Source organism: Fusarium musae, chromosome 10 (assembly GCF_019915245.1).
Source record: "Fusarium musae strain F31 chromosome 10, whole genome shotgun sequence".
Taxonomy (NCBI): domain Eukaryota; kingdom Fungi; phylum Ascomycota; class Sordariomycetes; order Hypocreales; family Nectriaceae; genus Fusarium; species Fusarium musae.
Window position 1 is genome coordinate 367,495 of NC_058396.1, and position 21,051 is coordinate 388,545.

The 21,051-nt window shown below is 48.8% G+C and overlaps 9 protein-coding genes across 9 annotated transcripts; 5 read left to right on the forward strand and 4 right to left on the reverse strand.

Annotated features, from left to right (window-relative positions):
• Window positions 1-2,057: 2,057 nt before the first annotated feature.
• Window positions 2,058-2,415, forward strand: J7337_012270 (uncharacterized protein; the record flags this gene model as incomplete). The annotated part of the gene is made up of 3 exons (XM_044829797.1): window positions 2,058-2,221; window positions 2,315-2,339; window positions 2,395-2,415. The coding sequence occupies 3 exons, from the start codon at window positions 2,058-2,060 to the stop codon at window positions 2,413-2,415; spliced, it is 210 nt and encodes a 69-aa protein (XP_044674713.1).
• A 1,012-nt stretch (window positions 2,416-3,427) lies between these two features.
• On the forward strand, window positions 3,428-4,620 carry J7337_012271 (uncharacterized protein; the record flags this gene model as incomplete). Its single annotated transcript, XM_044829798.1, has 2 exons — window positions 3,428-3,451; window positions 3,505-4,620. 2 exons carry the CDS (start codon window positions 3,428-3,430, stop codon window positions 4,618-4,620), a joined length of 1,140 nt encoding a protein of 379 aa, XP_044674714.1.
• A 386-nt stretch (window positions 4,621-5,006) lies between these two features.
• Window positions 5,007-8,651, reverse strand: J7337_012272 (uncharacterized protein; the record flags this gene model as incomplete). The annotated part of the gene is made up of 1 exon (XM_044829799.1): window positions 5,007-8,651. One exon carries the CDS (start codon window positions 8,649-8,651, stop codon window positions 5,007-5,009), a length of 3,645 nt encoding a protein of 1,214 aa, XP_044674715.1.
• A 1,994-nt stretch (window positions 8,652-10,645) lies between these two features.
• Window positions 10,646-11,244, forward strand: J7337_012273 (uncharacterized protein; the record flags this gene model as incomplete). The annotated part of the gene is made up of 2 exons (XM_044829800.1): window positions 10,646-11,114; window positions 11,174-11,244. 2 exons carry the CDS (start codon window positions 10,646-10,648, stop codon window positions 11,242-11,244), a joined length of 540 nt encoding a protein of 179 aa, XP_044674716.1.
• A 594-nt stretch (window positions 11,245-11,838) lies between these two features.
• J7337_012274 (uncharacterized protein) lies at window positions 11,839-13,308 on the reverse strand (the record flags this gene model as incomplete). The annotated part of the gene is made up of 5 exons (XM_044829801.1): window positions 11,839-11,967; window positions 12,016-12,325; window positions 12,371-12,549; window positions 12,751-13,108; window positions 13,154-13,308. The coding sequence occupies 5 exons, from the start codon at window positions 13,306-13,308 to the stop codon at window positions 11,839-11,841; spliced, it is 1,131 nt and encodes a 376-aa protein (XP_044674717.1).
• Window positions 13,309-15,325: 2,017 nt separating this feature from the next.
• On the forward strand, window positions 15,326-17,395 carry J7337_012275 (uncharacterized protein; the record flags this gene model as incomplete). Its single annotated transcript, XM_044829802.1, has 4 exons — window positions 15,326-15,521; window positions 15,879-16,155; window positions 16,204-16,664; window positions 16,713-17,395. The coding sequence occupies 4 exons, from the start codon at window positions 15,326-15,328 to the stop codon at window positions 17,393-17,395; spliced, it is 1,617 nt and encodes a 538-aa protein (XP_044674718.1).
• A 155-nt stretch (window positions 17,396-17,550) lies between these two features.
• Window positions 17,551-17,979, reverse strand: J7337_012276 (uncharacterized protein; the record flags this gene model as incomplete). The annotated part of the gene is made up of 1 exon (XM_044829803.1): window positions 17,551-17,979. One exon carries the CDS (start codon window positions 17,977-17,979, stop codon window positions 17,551-17,553), a length of 429 nt encoding a protein of 142 aa, XP_044674719.1.
• A 940-nt stretch (window positions 17,980-18,919) lies between these two features.
• On the forward strand, window positions 18,920-19,353 carry J7337_012277 (uncharacterized protein; the record flags this gene model as incomplete). The annotated part of the gene is given in 2 exon segments (XM_044829804.1): window positions 18,920-19,301; window positions 19,313-19,353. The coding sequence occupies 2 exon segments, from the start codon at window positions 18,920-18,922 to the stop codon at window positions 19,351-19,353; spliced, it is 423 nt and encodes a 140-aa protein (XP_044674720.1).
• A 445-nt stretch (window positions 19,354-19,798) lies between these two features.
• Window positions 19,799-20,910, reverse strand: J7337_012278 (uncharacterized protein; the record flags this gene model as incomplete). The annotated part of the gene is made up of 3 exons (XM_044829805.1): window positions 19,799-19,876; window positions 19,926-20,279; window positions 20,320-20,910. 3 exons carry the CDS (start codon window positions 20,908-20,910, stop codon window positions 19,799-19,801), a joined length of 1,023 nt encoding a protein of 340 aa, XP_044674721.1.
• Between the last annotated feature and the right edge of the window lie 141 nt (window positions 20,911-21,051).

A 21,051-nucleotide genomic window follows, 5' to 3' on the forward strand; every position in this document is an offset into this window, starting at 1 on the left:
CGGATTATTAACAAAGAAGCTACGCCGGTCTTGTACTCGGAAAATATTTTTCGAAGAGGTTATTGCTGGCCGCTCCGCTATGCTGTTGGGCGAGGGCGCAGGACGTTGCCGATTTCTGATACGTCGCCTGTGAGCAAGGTTAATTTCGTTTATATCTCACGACTACACCTTTTTCGAGATTACAATCACTGGTTTCGTGACGGAGAGCTCAGGATCTTTAGTGAAATTCCGAACTTGAAAGATCTGGATATTCACATTGATCAGAACGACTGCGCTGATGGGGTCAATATGAGCGAGCTTCCATACCAAACTCTCAAAGTCATCCGTCAAAATCTCCGGTCCTTCAAAATGGAAATCCGTCTTAATTTCAGCGAGAAAGCACATAAAGACTGGCTAGCAAAATGCAAAGACCGCGAGACGGAAAACTTCAGTGTTCACCTAGACAAGAAGCGCGCGCTGGAGACATGGTTCGAACACGAGGGGTTGTTTACTGATAGATCACTTTTCTGGCGTTTCAAGACGCAGCGCTCAGTGTGGTGCGGGCCGTCGTGTTACACCAGTTTTGCCTTTGATAACAAGCGCAAGGAGTGTGGGTTTATCGACTTGGAGGTCTGGGATGACAGCGATGGCAAGTTTGGGCGGTTGAAGACTTCTGAGGAGAATGCGAGTTCGTTGGTTTTAAGGTAATAAGCAAAGAGAATAAGACATTTTTAATGAAGCATCGTCGAGCCGTCCCCAAGATTTGCAAATGGCGTTACGCCACTGTCAGCTCCCGTCATGTAGCAGGGTACCTGCGCGATCACTCGCCCGTTTTGGTTTGGTGCAGTGTGATTTGACTTCCTGTTGGAATGATGGGCGCCATAATCATTCCTCGGGTAGAGGGGAGAGGGGGAGATAAAAGACCTTTGACTCAGATCTGGCGCAGGTGTTTTCTGTCCGCTGAGGCGGGATCGATCTGGGCCAGAATCAAGGGGCTAGACCAGGAACGTAGTTGGACTAATCTTAGCGAGGTCTCTGTTAAAACACCTTGGGACCCAGGGATTATTTCCGTTTTATTCCTGTCTTCTTGTGCTGCAGAGCCTCAAAATGATCATTTCAAGGGTCTTGTTTCTTCTCTGTTTGCCTGTATTGACGACGGCCTTTTCGCTGTCGGATGTACCGTCATGCGCAGTAAGTATACTGAACAGGTGTGTTTATTCTCGTGACACTGACGGGTGTAGATACCATGTATTCTCAAGACGATGGAATCGTCAGGCGAATCGAAAGCGAATATCAGAACTATGTGCGATAACCCAGCTTTTCAGACCGATGTGTTGAATTGTGTCACTGGAGTATGCACTGCGCAAGAGTTACAAGGTATGCTTGATGGATCGTTGATGTGTTTGGTCGTTAACATCGTAGGCTTTATTCACATGGGAAAAGAGCTATGTGAGATGCCAATGCAGGACAATCGGCAAGAGTATCGAGCTGTAATTGTTGTCTTCGCCACGCTATCATTTTTCTTGGTCATGCTGAGGGCAGCGTCTAGGATCGTCACCAAGAATACTTGGGGCTCTGATGATACCTGGGCAGTGGTCACTTTTGTATGCTGATTCCGAGTCTCGCTTGTGGTGTCTATGCTGATGATGTACAGTTCATTCTTATTCCATTCACGGTATTCACGCTCCTCGGTATGGCCCTTTTATGCTGTATGTCATCAAGCTAATTATTTACAGCGATACAACATGGCGTTGGACTCGCTACGCCATTGTATACCCAGAATGACCTTTCTCATGCCCTCAAGGTACTTGAGCAAGCTCACATCGAGATTATTGCTGACGATGTCGATGTAGGAGATCTTTATCTTTCACCATCTATACATCTGCGGTCTTGCAGCGGCCAAGACGTCGATTCTTTTCTTTTACCTACGGGTCTTTCAAGACACCAATTTCAGAATCCTTGTTTGGATTACACATGCCTTCAACGCCTTGTCTACTATCGCCCTGATTGTTCTCGGTTTGACACTGGGGCGCGCTGTGACATATCTGCTTGCAGATACAGAAGACACGGTTTCCAACATGGACAAGTTCTCAAACAGCCTCAAGATTGTCATGGCACATTGCGCCGTCAACCTGGCTCTTGACATTTGGATGCTTATCCTGCCAATGACCCAGCTGTATAACATCGGGCTGAAGATCAATAAGAGGATCAACGTGATGGCTATGTTTGGCCGCGGTATATTGTGAGTTTACGGCGCCATCCTGGCGATGTGTATAGGATCTAACGAATTAGCCTTACGGTGGTCAGCTTGGTCCGTACGATATTCCAGTCACAGCTATTGGCTGACCCTGAAGAAGCGCGTAAATCCATCTTGTCAAGGTCCATCTCTTAACACATACTAACCAACACCGTTAGAAACGGGCCAACAGCAAGTAGTTCTTTGGGCGTGCATCGAGACATACGTGGGTGCTATAGTGGCCTGCGTACCTTCAACACGACAACTTGTTCGGAAGGTGATTTACAAGATGAGGAAGCAGGAAGAAGGGCAGCCAGCAAATAAGCCGATATTCATTGACAGGTCATTGGCGCCGATACCGGATGAAGAGGATATGCCGACGTTGAGTGACGTTGGGGGACTGACGACTGTCACAGTCAGTAGTGGATGGACGGCTGTGACGGGGACGGAGCATGAGATGGAGATTGTTAGTAAGGCAGATCGATGAGGCTGTCGGTGGATGAGTGGAAGAGCACTGCATACCGAACAGCGAATCATTTCCTAGGGCATTATTTTATGATAGCGATTTAATACCATGTACCTTGCACAAAAAAGTCAGCAGACATGATCATGTTGGATTTCCGAATCGCCGAGCCATGTCCATCGGAGTAACATCAGTTCCGTGCCACCAACTCCCACAGAAGCAAACAAGTGCACACTCACGTTTAACATTTCCAGATTAATATTAAAGTAATCTTGGCTCTTCAACAAAGACACTAAAATTAAACTGTCAAAGACAAAACGAGACAAAGCGAGCGAGGGTGGATAAAGTGCAAAACCCGTCGGGAACAAGCATCGTCATTATTTTAGATCCGCCAATGAAATCACGATTCGCAAAACTTGGCACATCTCGATGCAACTGACGTCACAGGCTGCGGGAAATATGTATTATGACAGAGAAAACGCGGGATAGCTTAACGCCCATGGCCACGTATTATAAGCGGTGTGCAACCCTTTGAGACGGAAATGCCATCATTGTGCGACCCTCAAGACCCTAGATCGGAGGATGAGACATATATACGTGCATGATCTGCGGCCTTTGCTTTTTGTTAAATGTCTCGGGTCGTTGGGCATCAAACTCACGCACTGATCTTCATGCGCTGGTAAAAAAGGAATATCTTCTGAGACAAAGAACGTACCCAAAACAACATTGGCAAGATGAATTACGCAAATATGATTGAGGAGAAAAACCTCAAGGTAATTATCCCCTCTTTGTTTCATTAGTAGTACTTTAATTGATGGGTCTGTAGAAAACATTCATCATAGCTACACTATGCAGCACCCTCGTCGGAACATTCACATCCTCAATGGGTCTCTGGGACCGCGTCAAAGAAAAGCGCAAACAAGCCAAGCGCGACACCACCCAAGACGAGGAGATCAAGAAGCTCAAAGCCCAGGTCGAGCAAAACTCCCGCGCCCGCGATGAAGTCGAAGCCTCCTTCCAGCGCTCCGGCGCCCTCATCAACCGCGAATTCGAAGACGGATACCAACGCTACGGACAGCGCTTTGCGATCGGAGATGTCATCACGGAGAATAAATTACAGGCGCAGGTCATTGCGCTGCAGCAGACTGTCATCAATGTTCTTCAGGATGCGGTGTATAATGGACGGCAGCTTGACAGGGCTGATATGGCGAGGTTGATAGCGGCTAGTGATGCGGCGAGGGAGGGTTCGCTGGGGGCGTTGAGACAGCAGAGGGAGAGACTTATGGATTTGGAGGAACCTGCGCTGCCGAAAGCGTTACCGCCGCCGAAGCGGGCATCGACTGTTATTAAGGACGATCCTCTTTATTGTCGCTACGCTCTCGATCTACAATACATACCCGAACGACCCCTCGCATCGACATTTGAACCGAAGGGTGATTGTCGCTGTCCAGCATGCGATGTCTTCTTAGACGTTGAGTCAGACGACGCATGGGCAATTGGAAAAACAGCCACGCGCGTTATCACAGAACAAGGAGGCTACAAGCGCGAGATCGACGAGGAGCTCGAATTCCACATCAGTCCACGCTTCGTCATAAAGTGTCACACCCCAGAAGGAGAATTCGCCTGCGTTCTCTGCTCGCGCTTCCGCGACGGCGATGTTTTATGTCCCAGCGCTGATACGCTCGTCAATCATATTGGACGGGAACATACAGTCGCGGAGATGGAGAGGGAGCCGGACTTTGAGGTTAGGTCGCTTGATCTTGACAAGGTTAGACCTGTTGATATGAACAAGAGGATCATGCCGGCCAAGAGTGTTGGGTCTGATAGGAGGAGTTCGTCGGGGAGGAGTGTGGTGAGTGGAAGAAGTGTTGTTGATGCGGGGAGGAGTGCGAGGGCGATGAGTGTTGATAGGAGGAGTGTGGATAGACGGAGTGTTTATTAGGCATTAGCATAGCGTCTTTTGAGCGTAGCAGATTGTACATTTCAATGGCATCACATATTCCATCCACTTTATGCTTGTTTGATTGTGTAGATAAGAGGTTGCGTGATCAGGGACGTGGGCGACCTGTAGGACTGCAGCGCCGATCTTGAGGCCCAACCGTATGAGGGTATTCAGGGATCACCCCATCACGCCTCACTCTCCGTAACGCGCGGTTTCCATTCGTCCGAAACGGTTCATGCATTCGCCTATCACGTTCTGCCATACCCGGACTGTGAAGTTGACTGCTGATGGACCAGCTGAATTGAATTGCTCTCACATAACGCCAAATGCTCATAAACAAAATCTAACCTCAAAGTAACCACTTGCTCCTAAAGTCCCCATGCCAATTACCCATTACACTTCTTCAATAACCCCTCAATCTTACTCATAACCTCTGGAATCCTAAAAGGCTTCGAAACAAGATCATCCATCCCACAATCCAACGCCATCCGAATCTGCTCATCCCTCACATTCGCCGTAACCGCAATAACAGGAACATGCTTCTTGATCAACCCCTCACTCTCCAACCTTCTTATCTCTCTTACACACTGATACCCATCCATGTTCGGCATCTCCAAGTCCATAAGCACAACTGATAAATCCGATCCCCCCGCTTTAAAGAAATGCGTCTTTTTGAGAAACTCTAGCGCTTCGAGACCGTCGTTTGTGGCGCTTACGGTACAGCCTGCTTTGCGGAGTTGGTTGACTAGCACTTTTTGGTTGATAAGGTTGTCTTCGACTATGTGGATTGTTAGGGAGGAGGGGGTGAAGACGGCGGCGAGGATGCTTTCACGGCGGGTTCGGGCGGAGGGGTTGGGGGATAGTAGGTGGACTGTTTTGTTGGTAGGGTTTGTAGTGGATGGTGTTTCGGAGAGGATTGGTTGGGGGGAGGTTTGTTCGCTGGGTGGTAGACATCGCCGAGCTTGAATGTAGAAACCAAAGTCACTTCCTTTGCCGGCTGTAGAGGTAACGCCGATTCGACCGCCATGTAGCTCTGCCAGTCGTTTCGATATAAACAGTCCAAGACCACTGCCACCGTATTTGTAGTGTGTTCGTGGACTAGCCTGCTTGAATCGTTGAAACAACCGCGTTTTCTCATCGTCGGTCAATCCACAGCCTGTGTCCTGCACTCTATACCTCACGTACAGACCCTCTCCAGAACCCCATTCATCGGAGCCAACGACACTACCGATCTCGCCCCTCGTAGGCGCAAACGCAAAGCCAGGAAGGTTGTCAATCTCGGGTGGATTCTTCGACACTCCAACGGCGACTTTAATCAGCCGCTTTACAGAAGAGGCCGTGAATTTGATAGCGTTGGTCATGAGATTGATAAGGATCTGAAGAACGCGGCTTGGATCCATGGCAACCCAATCAACAGCTAACGTCTCAAACTCAGGACTGATGTCAATCTCAAGCGTGATATCCTTCGCTAGCATCTCTGACTCAAACATCTTGACTACTCTCTCAACGATAGCTTGTGGCTGACACACCACCGGCGTGATGAGCAAAAGATTAGAATCAAGTTTTGAAACGGTGAGAATATCGTCCACGATTGATCTTTGATGCTGAACACAAAGCGCTATTGTCTGCGATGCATCAAGACATGATTCAATAACTTCCTGTGACGCTGCGATCCCGTTGGTGCGGCATGCTTGCATCGCAGAGGTGATGTCATCAGCGCATTGGAGAATTGCACTCAGAGGATTTCGCATCTCGTGGGATGTTATGTCGATGAATTCATTCTGCTGACGTCTCGTTTCCTCTGCCTCTTGCAATCTCCGATTCTGCAATCCTTGAGCCCATTTGAGATGAGATATATCCGTTATGGATCCCATGATAGACCGCAGAGTTCCACTGGGGGTAATTTCAGGATGCGCTGTGACGAGGACCCAAAAGTCGATAGGCTCCCCGTGGATGTTGACGGGATTGTCGAGACTTTCTCGGAGTTTGACTTCTCCTGACCAGGGGAGCATATCCTGCGTTAGGCAATGCCATCCTTGTTCCATTACACTACCGGAGTTTTTCATGAGATCTGCCCAGGATATATCGCCTTGTGTATCGCGACTATGGCCTGTCATTTCGTAGAAGCGATCATTTGCTTCGCGGAGAATACCCTCTGGGCTGGTAAGAAACATTCCTAATGGGGATAACTCCGTCATTCTTCGAAGACGACTCGATTGAAGGTCCAATTGTTGGGTGAGTTCCTCTTTCTCAAGCGCTGCTGCTTCTGCGGCATCGCGACCTCTTCGAGTCTCGTCTTCGAAAAGAATGGTAGAGGCTAGTGAAGTAGCGAGTTGGTTGTTCAGCAGCGTTGCAAAGGAAATATACCCCTCATCATACGGCCTCCTCGGATTGACACCCAGCACGAGAAACGCCAGCACCGTCTCACCATTCGTAGGTCTCACCGGAAAGATAATCGCCTCTGTCCCAGCCTCTCCAAATCCTCTCCACTGAATCCCATGCAGTAGGTCCTCAGGCAACGTTCCATCTCGTATCCTCACAAGCGTAGGCTCCCTCGTCCGCATCGCCTCTCGAAACGAAGGCACAAATCCCCGATAACTCCTCTTGAGATCAATCTGCTCCGGCGCAGCATCATGTCCAAGTGGTATTCCAATCGTTCCCTCCAAATAACAAGACTTGCTTGATATCGTGCTCCCCGACGAACTAGACTGATGATCTGCTTCTTCAGCCTCGCCAACAGAGTATAGAAGTGCAAACGGGACATCTCGATGATTATCCTCAAGACCATCGAGAACAGACTTCCAGAAACTCTTGATACTCGTCGCTTTCCTCAACGATTCACTCACCTTGTTGATCGTTCCCATGCGTCGCTGACTCAACACCAAATCCGTCGTCTCAAACGGTGCATTGTAAAACCCCACGATCCTCTCCGTCCCACCATACAGCGGCGTAAGCGACCAGCAAATATGCGTCTCCTCCAGGAACCCCCTCCTAAACAACGCCAGATCATTGTTATCGCTTCGAAAGCTCACGCCTGTTCTCACAACCTCTTGTAGCGCCGGTCCAAGAACATCCCAAGCTTCAGACCAAGGTCCCGACGCTCCTGTACCGAGCATAGATGGGTGCTTGTTCCCGGCGAATGTAACGGCGTACGCTTCGTTGTAGAGCATCGTCAAGTCGTTGCCCCAGAAGATATTCGCGGGGTGGGGGTTGTTGATTACGAGATTCGCTACTTGGCGGAGTTCGGGAGACCATGTTGACATGGGACCTAGGGGTGTGGAGGACCAGTCTATGGCGCGGAGGAGGCGGATGTATGGTGATAGGAGACCTTTGGGGTTCGTGACTGTCCAGTCCGCGACGGCCTTTTCGGGCTTGCCTAGAATGATGGAGCCGCTGCTTGAACTGCCCGTGTTGCGATCTGAACTTCCCTTGGAGGTACTGCCTCGCCACCAAGATCGGAAGGGGAATTTTCGCGGTGTCGATGCTATCAGTGTTGCCTCTGTCGGGGTCATCTCAAGCGTCGTATCATCGACGGTCTCGTCCTTCGGCTCAGGCTCTTGCTTCGGCGTTTTCGAAACCTCACCCTTGGGGGTATCCTGCTCCTTGAGACTCGGCGTACTCGCTCTTGAAAGCGCACTCGACGACAAACTCGCCGGCGTATCAGGATGCTGCCAAAGTCGATTCCCACTAATCAACCTCCATCTCTTGCCAACCGTCGACCCCGTCCAAAGCAAACCCTTGTACAGAAAGAACAACGGAAACACATCCTTTGAGTCATCCTGCTTTGTAATTCCTGTAGCCCAAGTCTTGAACTCTCCATACTCACTCTCGCTCTGCTCACCACGCACAGCATCTAGGAGTCGTTCATGCGTGGCGAGTGCACTGTTGCAAAACACAGGCTGGATAGCCTTTGAGCGTAGTGGTGTCTCATCATCAGGATCAAGATCGATAATAAACGTTGGTCGTGAGTCTGCGTTGAGGATATCGCGAATGTTCAACTTGTCGAGATCATGTGCGATGTCAGGCTCCATCGTCAACAAACGAATGTTGACGAAGCAGAGTTTGTGGTATTCACTGCGGTATTATTTTGTGGGTTTGCCAAGGCAACATTAAGCCATGACGTTGAGACTAGCCGAGATGATCTTCATGAAACCTACGGTAGTCAAGTTAGCTTTCTCCTGATATCCCTACACGTCGTGATAACCCTCCCATTATCAGCTCTTTTACAGTCTGTACTGCTATTATGCATATCTTACATTCAGTTTCTGTTACAAGAGATTCATCTAATATGGCTAGCCTACGGCAAAGCGCTTCTCGTGATAACGCAGCATGAAATGTCGGGTTGTACTCCGTACGTGATAAACAAATGATGTAAGGGTGTTACGGTGAATAACCCTCCTTCCAGGCTTTTAGGCCGACGCTAAGATGCTAGCGGCCCGATCCAGATCTCGGGCTCCGATTTTTCGATCGGGCTTTTGTTCAAGCATCAATTCTTGGGGGGAATTGATCCGTGTTTTGAGATTTGTATGGGATTGTTTTTCCGATGAGAAAATCGGACATCATTCGGATCCATTATCTTATCGCAATCTGGAGATGGCGGAGATTGGGGTGTCAATAGTTATTTTTAGTACGTGAGGCTCGAGATTCAGCTATGATCGCATCGAGATGCATATGAGCGAGTTGTCTCTCTTACTTGATAGCATCAACTGGTGTCTTTCATTGCAAACGATCTCAATTTAAATGTATAAATCTGTGACTCTATGACCCTTCAAATAGGCCGGACCTAGCCCTCGGTTGTATAATACTGTAACTCCAGCCATTTTGTGTTGGGTATCTCAACAGCCCAGCCCAGTGCATCCAATCCAACTTTCATCCCATTTACATATAGCCTCGTCATTACTTCCAAGTACTCGAAGTCTCTATGCCGCTCTGCTTATTCTTCTGATACTCATCACTCAACGCCGAATACAAAGCCTTCACCCTATCAACCTCATCACTCCACCTTTTCCTCTCATCCCCATCCTCAATCTCTTCAACAAGATCCTTCACACTCTTGGCCGTAAAGAACTTATTTCGCTTATTATACAAAGCCCTCCTCCCAACAGCCTCGTCACTCTCCCCCTCAGCCCTCACCCGAAAAACCTCTTCCAAAATCTCAATATCATACGGAATAGCGAACTGATCACGGCTATCCTCATATGTAAACAGATAATATAGCTCTTTGAAGCCAGACCATGTTATCCCACTCAAACACAGACTGCAAGGTTCGTGCGTTGCAAAAAAGACACAGTCTTCGCGGGGATTCGGTCGAGATTTGGAATCGGGATATGTCTGCGTGTAGAATGTCTGGATGCAATTTATTTCCCCGTGTAGAAGAGGTGAGGCGCGCTCGTTGTTCGTTGAGACGGTTAAAGGTTTAAGGTCTTGAGATGAGAGAATTGCTGCGCCGAAGACTTTGCTGCCTGAGCGGACGCCATCACTCGTCAAGGGAACAATGTCGCGCTCGACTGTTTGGAGAAGTGCCGCAAGAATCTCTTGGGGTGTTTTGGTCGCCATTTTGAGTATAACAAGACAATTACAGTCTGTCTGAGTTGAGAGGAATACTCGTGGTTAAAGTAGCCTTTCTTATCTGATAACTCCTCCAATATCGGGGCTTCCCGATTGAGACATTTAAGGGTCCAGACCCCGGCACGCGGCGGTACCCGCTCTATACGCTCAGTGACATGCCATTGGTAGTGTCAGCCGTGTCAGTGAGCGTATAACAGAAGGATTATGCTCTGATTCAACCGTGAAATGAGGATGTGCAAGAGTGTGCGTCATGAGTGAGATTGGTAATTCACGCTTTACTGTTTGCAAGCGGTGAATCTGACACTTCCAGCCTCCCCGCATCATTGTCGATCCGAAACTGCCGGGAGTAAGCATGGCTGAGAGAAGGTACAAAAGGATGGAGGATCGCCGTCTGAAATGGCTGGAACATTGACTCGACCGCATACTCTCACTCTTCAGGTCTTCAACTGAATTCATCATGCGTTTCGCTTTAGCTCTATCATGGCTCCCCCTCAGCCTTGCCCTCCATATCCCTGAGTCTCTCGACCGCCGCACCAACCATAAACCCATCACAGACTGTTCAGCAGAACAAGTCATTGACATTCTCAAACTCGAACCCAACACCGAAAAAGGTTACTTTGTCCAAACTTTCGTAGACCCGACGACCATCCCAGGGACCAATCGATCCGTCAGCACAGCTATTTACTATCTGCTCGAAGGTTCCGTGGGACAATCTCTGTGGCATAAACTCGATGCCGCAGAAGTGTGGCACTATTACGCCGGTGCACCGCTCGTTCTTTCTATATCAAAGAACGATGGGTCTTGTACGAAGGATCATGTCATGGGAAATGATCTCTTCAGTGGACAAAGACCGCAGGTTATTGTCAAGGCGGAGGAGTGGCAGAGTGCCCGAAGTCTGGGTGACTGGACTCTTGTTGGGACAACTGGTAAGTCGTGATGATATTGAAGGGGTGGAGGGATGAACTAATGTCAATAGTTGCGCCAGGATTCGATCCGGCTGGACAGGTCTTGAAGCCAGAGGGATGGAAGCCCAAGTCTTGCAAGAAGCCCAATTGAGGGTCCCGATTCCTTTGCTTTTGTGGCGGGATACGAACGCACGAGAGAGCAGCCATAATTCGTCTACTTGTTCAATCAAGACATCTTTAGTTGGTAACAATGATCGATAAATATTCGGTGCAGTAATGCGTAAAGTCCAAGTGAACTAAGAAGTATGTACAAGAAGTAATCAATATGCCCTAGCCGCCCGAATGAAAGACATCAAGGTAGCCCAGAGGCCGTAAATATCTCAACGAGAGAACCTAGAAAGCGCGGGCAAAGGTACAGAGACCGACACATGCGCATTGTCCTTCCTCTCATCCGACGACGCAACCCTCATCATTTCGCAGTCCAAGCCACCATGGGAATCAAAGGTTTGAGGACTCGACTCATGCGTATCCTTTGCTGAGTAAGTAACATTTCTGAAAGCTCGCACAAACCATGGTTTTCTTCCTGGGGCTTTCCAGGTCCAGTACTCTTTCATGTCGTAGTTATCTGGCTCCAGTCTACCGCCTGAAAGGCGGACCGTGAGAGATATCATGAGATTTAGAGCCGTGTAAAGAAACATGCCGCTAACCGGATGTTAGCATGGGATGGTTGCGGGGAGATGCGAACTTACGCGATGATGCCGTAGGCTACGCTGTATGAAAATGGGACAAAGGCGAGGACAACGAATGAGGGGAGGGTGTCGCCGATGTAGCGCCAGTTGATCTCAGTGATCTGACGAGCCATCATACATCCAACCTGAGAATCGTCAATCAAGCCCAAGTATACGTCTGTTTCACAACTTACCAGAATAAGAGCAGGTCCAGTTGCCCACGGCGGCACAGAAGAGAAGATCGGCCCAAATACAATTGACAAAAGAAACAAGAACCCAGTAGTCATGGCAGTAAGACCCGTGCGTCCGCCCTCAGCAATACCAGCGCCGCTCTCAATGAACGCCGTGACGGGTGAACAACCAAAGAGCGCACTGATCGAAATGCTGATTGCATCACAGCAGTATGCGAGTGTTGAACGAGGAAAATCTCCATCTCGATCATCCACGACGCCACAGAAGCGGACCATCGAAAACATCGTTGCTGTTGCATCGATGATATCGACACTGATTGGTCAGTGGAGGTCAAATCAGAGTGGACGAGGAACTTACTAGAGAAAGGTGAAGAGGGCGAGGGCGAATTGAGTACCGTGTTGGCCGACGTTCCAGTCAAGAGCGTTGAGGGTATGCTTCATGGGATTGACAGCAGCGACTTTGCGGAAGAGCTCGAAGCGGGAGTCTCCTTCTGGTGTGTGAGGGAAGTATGTGATAGCAGTATCTCGCCTACTTTTCTTCAGAACACATTAAACCACTGGGGATTGAGGACAACTTACGGCCATGAAAGGATAGAAACAAAGGCGATACCAATGACGAAAGCGTATTTGACCCGAAAGGCCATTAGATACGCCGTCAGTAACCCACCAGCAAATATCGCAGTCCAAAGCTTTCAGCCAAGTCAGCATATTCCTTACGACTTCGGGTCACAAACTCACCTTTGGACTAGTCATTATCCCGCCCTCGCACATCTGCGTATCCGGATTAATCCTCTCAACAGGACATCCAGCTATCGCCAACGGCGTCGCGTTAAAACCACCAGTAATAGCACCAATACCCGAACCATAAGACAAGCCGATCTCAGTGAGAAACAGACCAATACCAGCTCCCGTTGCAGATTTTATAGTTGACGGGATGAGTTTGACGAGCCATTGTCGCATGCCTGTTAGTGCGAGGAAGACAAAGATGAGACCTTCTGTGAAGACGGCTGTTAATGCGACGCCGTAGGGGATACTGCCAGACCCGTTGTAGCCTACTACTTGGAAGGCGAAGTAGGCGTTGAGGCCCATGCCAGGTCTGTTCCTTGTTAGATGGGTGAGGTCTTTGGAGATGGTGACTTACGCGAGGGCTATAGGGAGATTGGTGAAGAGACCGAAGACAAGACTGGCCAGCCCTGCAATGGCTGACGTCGCCGTGACGAGATCTCGCCTCACCTCTGCAATCTCATTAGTCTTCCTTCCTTGTGGAGTAAATGCAAACTCACCCTCTTTACACATCACATAACTATCAATCTTATCACAATCAATCCTATTGGTCTCATCACAAACACAAGGCCCCCCCGTCTGCGACAGAATAGAAGCCTACACCTCATCAGCACTGTTTACCCACTCTCCCTCATAAACTACTTACATTAACAGCAATGATATACGTCATCGCAGCAAAGGTCGTCGCCCCAGCACGAACTTCTTTCAAGAATGTCGTCCCGTCGATCACCATGCTCTAAAAGCAGATTAGTAAGTAGTGCTTTTGCGACTGGAATGAGACATACGTGACTGCTGCCTTCTAGCCTGAAAAACCGGCCAATGAAGGAGGTTGCGACACGCCTGTTGAACCTTATGGCTAGATCTGCCGCGTGGTTCTTCATGATTGCTTCTAGATTTCTTTGTTGCTCAAACAACCTCTTTTCTTCACATCAAAGAACTTTCAGCACATGAGTCAAAAAATCACGGGTGACATGGGATAAAGAAAGAACAGCGCAGCCAACTTCGCTTAGACATTTCTCGCTCTGCATGATTACGTCTCACCATTAAGCCACCAAGCAGTATGTATTGATCAATAAGAATCAAGGCTGCACATTAACTTTCGTCTTAGCGGGAGTCGCCGAAATCGGTCTCGTGGGAAGTGTTACCCTGGTTGTTGGTGTTGGTGAGGCTGGCTGAGGAACGCTAAAAGCCACGCCGACCATGTGGTTTAGGCCGCGTACAAAAAAGTAAAAAGGTGTGTGGTTGCACGATTGGTCAGGTACGAGAGGGAGATTGATGGGGTGAGACTTTTCGATAGTTTGGCCGAGGGAAAGTTAATTGTGTGAGTCTCGTTTCTTTTTCGGGGTTTCCGATATATCATTTCGATCTGCCGATTGCGCAGTGACATGAATAACGTTAAAAGTGTCAGTGCGATCAGTACATGTGACCCACGGTTCCGTCAATCCAAGGAGATGGTTAATGCATGATCTGATGTCCTACCCATACCCCAGAGCAGCACTGTTTGCTCCCCAAGCCACATGAGACTCAAGATCCAACGATCCGGAAAAGGTTGCGAGTGTTTGGACTCGTGGTTTTAGTTCAGGCTGACTTATCGAGACTCCAGGCGGGACTAGGCTTGTGTTGGGTTTGGGCTGGGGGATCATGGTCCCCGCAAATGGTCTAGACCTTCAAGCCACGATATGCGAAGGTGATGCTTTAAGCTACCGCATTCTCGGCATTGGTGTGAGGTATTTGATCCATTAGACGTGCGCTTCCCTTCGGCTTGAGCCAATAACCGTGCTTTGAAAAGTTTCAAGGTTATTGTGAAACACCACGAGGTGAGTGTTATTATACCTAGCCATCATTATGACTTGTTGTTAGTAACGATCAAACAAGGAACTCAAACGTTAAACAAACTGTATCGAGCGATTTCTTTGTCTGATTCTAAAACATTGGCATGCTGATTATCAAAGCAAACAATGGCATCTAAGTTATGCCCATCAGCCAGTGCACAAAAAGAAGGCGTCCGATAGCCGCAAGCCACTCCAACGCCCAGGCCGCATCGAGACCCATTGACATGATCTGTTCCCCTGCATGAGCTCACTTAAGCTGATATCCATCACCCCAACTTACCAGTTTCACAGAATATTACCGTTTCGATTCGGGTAAATCGTAAGCTACCCGCCCGTACTCTTAATCTCGCATAGCGCCCTTCGCGTAAATAACATCTCTTCCGCTGGACATAGCGCATTCCGCAGCTCGGATCTCCCATTCCGCAAGCCTCGTTCTCGCTATTAGACTTTTCGCAAATCCCGTTCCCAACGAAAAGGCCTCGACATTCTCCACCAAGAAGACAGAGTTCAGCCTTGCATTCGCCAGCTGCAAGCCCTCTCGCACCCTTTGACCCAATCCCCTGGGTATGTATCTCTCTTGTTTAATTTCGTATGCAACCCTCATACGATTCTGTCCCCCTCCCCCCCTGATCCTTATCTCCCCTCATCAAGCCATTGCTTTTTTTGTTGTTATCGTTCAGCTCAGCATGCATGACACCATGGCGCCCTCCTCATTAACAGAACCAGACGCAGCAGTAGCGGTATCATCAGAGTCCTCCACCCGCGACCGCTTCTACTCCATCCTCCGAAAACCAGCATCGAACCTCGCCCTCCGAATCTCAGACCTTGATCGATACCGCCTCAACATGTGGGAGGTCAGTTGGGCAGCTCCCAAGGAGTCGCGAAAGGAACACCGTGAGAATAAAGCGATGACGGCCAAATCTGCGACAAAGGCGCGGTCGATCTTTAGTCGCGGATCGAACTCGTCGAATGAGGCACCGTTGTTTGGGAACTCTTATAATAAGAGGACGAATGCCGAGAGGGGGAGTGATTCGGTGTCGTTGACGTCTTCGAAAGCGAGCGCTGGGGCGGGGAATTATGAGTTGGAGGCAGATGAGGCTTCGACTTTTTCGGCGGGGAGTGAGCAGACGACGATTAATATGTCGAGGGTCTTTGATCTCAACGCAAGGAAAAATAGGCAGATTACGGAGCGCTCTCAAGGTTTGCGACGTCATGTGGTTGTTGTTCATCTTTATGCTAATGCTTTGGTAGAGGTTTGCCTTGGGGATAACACGCTTCTTGAGCCGCCTTCACCAACACTCACATCATCATCTGCGCCGTGGGATACAGAAACCCTTGAGCGAGTCATCATTCAACCATGGCCACTCATTCAAGCTTTGGGCGACGACTCGTTTGTCGCGCGAAGTACAGAAGCGACGACATCTCCACGCACATCCTACGATACGCCGTATCTCATCAATTGCGGTGTTACCATAATGGCGACGCCGAACATCAAGTCTAAGCATCGCGCCCGCTCACCAAGCACTCAGTCAGTCTCAATCTTAACTCACAAAACCAATCTGCTTACCTCATTTAGATCGCAACCTCAACGTCCACAGAGCAGTCGATCACCAGGCAAAGCCAAGACCCCACGACGCATGCCATCATCCACAGCATCTCTACGCGTCGAAAGCAGCGACACTTGGCAGCCTCCAAGTGAATGGGCATGCACGCCCACAGAGCCCTCATTCCAATTCCCAGATGAACCTGTCTCTGAACCAGAAGCTACCATCCCCAAGGAACTCAACGCGATGCAGTTGGGTGTCAAGCAACTTGCCAAAGAGGACAATATGATCAGACTCGTACGTCTCGCTGAGTCGCAGGGTGTCAGTAATCCACCGAGTTTATGTCAGGATCTGGAGGTTGAGAAGATGCAGTGGATGCTCTCTGCTATGTTCAACATGGATGGACCGGAGTATCCTGAGATTAATGATGATGATCTTGATGATGAGTCGGTGGAACCGCCGAAGAGGATCCTCGCTCTTTATGAAACACCCGGTAAGTCATCTCACTCATGTACTCATCTCACTCACTGACATCTCACAGCTGTGACTTCATACCTCGCTGCCGTGAATCACAGCAAACAAGTCTACCATCTCTCCGCAGCACCATTATCACCCGCTTCATTCCCCAACATCCATCCTGTCCTCACACCAGTGAGATCACCCTCCGCATTCCCCGTCGCTCCATCAACCATTGAAGCCGTTCACTCACTGCGTCTTCCTCTCGCTATGCCCTCACAAGACATCCCAGCTCTCTTACGAAACATCCATAGATGCCTTGAGCCAGGTGGTTCATTACAACTCACCATCATTGATCCTCTTCCCGTTACTAGCACTCTGGGTCCTCTTCTCAGAGCCTGGATCGAGGATCATCTTCTCTTTAATCTGGAAGCTAGTTTCCGCTGCACAAACCCAAGCAAATTACTCCCTCTTTGGCTAAATGGTGCATCGCTACGTGTCGATCCCGATTCTATCGAGACGACACAGTTCTTCGCCATTCCTCTTGACGATACTCAGCTTCAGTATGTGAGAGAAGGTCATATCTCTGAAGAGGGGATGAGACAAGAACTTCGTAATCTTGTGGGCCGTATGCTCTGGATGGAAATTTGGAGAGAATATATCGTCGCTGATCGTTGGTGGTGGGAAGATCCTGATATTCTTCAAGAGTGCATCCAGCATCAGACGATGTGGGAATGGAAGTTGATTGAGGCAGTCAAGGAACCCTAATAATTTTCTTTTGTTCTGGTTGTGTATTGTTATTCTGGTAAGGTTTAGATAGCATTATACCCTGGGAGTCTTATGATAATTATAATCGATGGAAATTAATCTATTCCCTGAGATTCTCTTGTGAATGGCCTTCTCGTTGACTTTGCCTAGACTACTTAAGCCCTGGCGCTGCCCAGATTCTTATGCTCCTCCAAACCATCCATCTGCCTCAGAGTCTCCACCAACCTCTCAATCCTTCCACTCTCATCAACAGTCGCGAAAAGAAAGACCTCATACTTAGATGGAGGTTTGTTGGAGAATTCTGCAGTGACAAAATGGCGCTCGGCGAGTTGGTTGCCTTGGCGCAGAAAGTGCGTCACTTGGACTTTGATAGCTGTCGTGACCTGTCGCAGATGTTGAATATGCTCGACAAATTCGGGAAAGTCGATACATTTTCCATCCACAATTGACGTATAGTCTTCAGTAAAGAGACGTTCGAGATCGGCTTGAGTTGTTGCTGGTTCGCCGATGAAGATGCTCTCAAAGCCTTTTTCGTACTTGTCGAGAGAAGATGTCCAGTTAACGTGGGATGATGTAGATGTCATTTTTGCGCAATTTTAGAAGCTTTTTTATCGATAAGTGATGCCTATTGCGATGTAGTGAAGATGTGGTCGGGAATAGCTTGATCGCTACAGGATCAGTTGATGTCTTTTATGCGTAAATATCACCGCGGGCTCATCTCCGAGCCCCGCGGACCTCCGGTGTCAGCGTACGAATCCTCGAAGACTGAGACTGGAGACTTGGCCGAGAATACGAAGAGCTCAACATGAAATTAATGAGCAAGGGTGGTTAAAATATTTCCAATTTGATCGCGAAGTTGCGCAAACAGGGAATGCCCGTGATGTTGTTGCGTCCACTGGTCATTTGCTGAGGCTCGTGATGCTACCCGGTAGCATATCTCTATTGTTACTAAACACAACACGTAAATGTTTGTTTATTAACAAAGCCATTTACTTACTCAGTATGAAAGCATAAAGAAAAGTATGCAACTTGGATCGTTTTCCCCCTGAAAACCGCGTTATGTCTGTTTTTTATTTTAGTTTAATCGAATTTAGAAATTCTTACGTTAGTGAGCGTTCATCAATGCAAAACAAAACTTAGTGTTGAGGTAGTGAAACTAGGACCAGCAGACTACAGCTCAGCGCAAGGGTCTTTTGAAAGTCATATCTTTACCCAAGAGATTCGATCTTGATGCTCCGAACACCTTGTCTTGTCGTTGGGAAGAAATACTCAGTCGAATATGGCCGTTAGAGCACTACGATGCAAGGGATCCAGTGAGAGGGCTGATAAGGGATTGCAGCCAATAGGATTACCTTCAGCGCACTAGAGCTAGCTCCTCCAAGGTCTTCTACTAACACAACAAACCCCACCTCAAGCGTCAAGCTGTTCAATCACTACAAACTCCCCTCATCACTACCTATCTATCTTTGGTTCTCTGCCTCAACCCCATCATAAAGCGGAAAAGTCATCACAATATTCATCAAGATGCGTGTACTAGGTCTTCTCGGCGGCACAACCTACAACGCAACCCTCCTCTACTACAAACAAATAAACGCCTACGTCCAGCACCGTCTCGGCGGCGGCCACTCCTCCAAACTCCTCCTCCACTCCTTCGACCACGCCGAGCTCTTCAGCTTCTTCCAAGCAGGCAACTACAACGAAGTATCCCGCCAAATCTGCACCGCGGCAAAGAATCTCAAGTCCATCGGTGCAGAAGCCATCGTCCTCTGCGTAAACACGAATCATCGCTGGGCAGAAGATGTTGAAAATGCAACACGTCTTCCATTGTTGCACATCGTTGATTTCACGGGTGATGCGATTGTTAAACAAGGGTTGAAGAAGGTTGCGTTGTTGGGGACACAGATTAGTATGGAGCAGGACTTTTTGAAGGGGAGGCTGGAGAGGAGGTTTGGGATTGAGGTTCTTGTTCCGAAGGGGGAGGAGGCGAGGAGGAGGATGGATCGTGTGATTTTTGAAGAGCTGTCGTGTGATAAGGTACTTCCTGAGTCAAGGGAGTTTTACATGGGTCAGATCAAGGATTTGCACAAGAGGGGTGCTGAAGGGGTTATCTTGGGGTGTACAGAGTTGCAGATGATACTAAAGCCTGGGGATGTCGACATGCCCATGTTTGATACCGTTGAGTTGCATGCGAAAGGCGCTGCAAGATGGCAGCTGGAAGAGAAACAGTGATAATGACTGCTCATAAAATGAAGTTCTGACTTATTGCAACATCAGATTTAAAAAAAAAAATGGTAATAGTTCTCATATTTATTCATAATGCTTTCAGCCGTAATGTAGTCTACTGTGAAAAGTCGCTGCAACAGATTTTGCGCTAATAATCCCATTCCCAGATATCTTGTACATCTATTTGTTCAGAATAGCAGACCAGTCGTACTTCTTGGCCCATTCCTCCCAGCTTGTCATGGGGCAGTCGATGCCAGCCTGTAAAGTCAGTAGCCGCACAAATCTCCAAGCATGGATTATAACATACCTCACGAATATCCTTCGCTCTCAAGAGTTTCATGCCGCCATCGTATCCAGGATCAGAAGTATACGAAAACATGTATCCTGTCTCGATACCCGCATCGCGATCAGGTGTCGCGGCAGTCATCTCATCTGGTGTCACCTGGCGGTACCTGACGGGGACATTGTTGATGCGGCCCCAGGTTTCGATCCACTCTGGCCATGTGCAGGTCGTGCCTTCAGCCATGTAAGCCTTGCCAGGGGGCATTTGGTAAACGGCGTAGGTGAAGTTGCCCAGATCTCCTACTGGGTCGAGATGAGGAGCGAGGGCGTCGGGGGAGGTCGTGAAGGACATTTCAAAGGTTCCATCAGGGAGCTGCTCCTTATGAGTGCCAGTTCATGCCAAACGTGGATGAACTTACCTTGTTCATGTAAGAATCAGGCAGAATGTTGAAGCTCGTGAAAAAGTATCCCGTGTGAATGCACGACATCTTGGCCGCAAGCTCAGGATACTTCTCATCAACGTACGCCGGAAAAACATCCGCCTTGCCATCAAAATGATACAACTCCTTGAATTTCCCTCCACTGCACTTCTCAGCCTGACTCAGCGTCGACACCAAGAACCCATTATCATCCAGCGTATCAACAACCGTAGCAGCCGCATCGACAATATTCTTGCCCTGCTGCACCTCAACGTTATACGCAAACTTTCGACACGAAATACCCTCCTTCTCCGCCTGCTCCCGACAATCTGGTCGGAAAAACGGCTCCCAGTAGTTGGTCACGCTGAAGATGACGTTTGCTCCAGCAAAGGCGCTCTTGAGAGTCGACACGTCATTGAGATCAACAGCCACGACTTCGGCTCCCGCCGACGACAGGGCTTGGGCGGAGGGTGAGGCGGTGTTGCGGGTCAAGCCACGCACTTTGAAGCCGGCCTTGAGAAAGCGACGGGCGACGGAACCGCCCTGGTTGCCTGTGGCGCCAACGACGCAGATGAGTTTATCGTTGGCCATTGCTTTTCGTTTGTTTGTCTTTGTTGGTTCTGTATTGGAAAGAGGAGAAACGGGGGGGAGAAATTCGGTGAGGGTTTATTTCCTTAGCCGACCTTGGCTTTAGTTCGAACTGCTACAGTCTAGGCCCCTCTAAAAGACGGA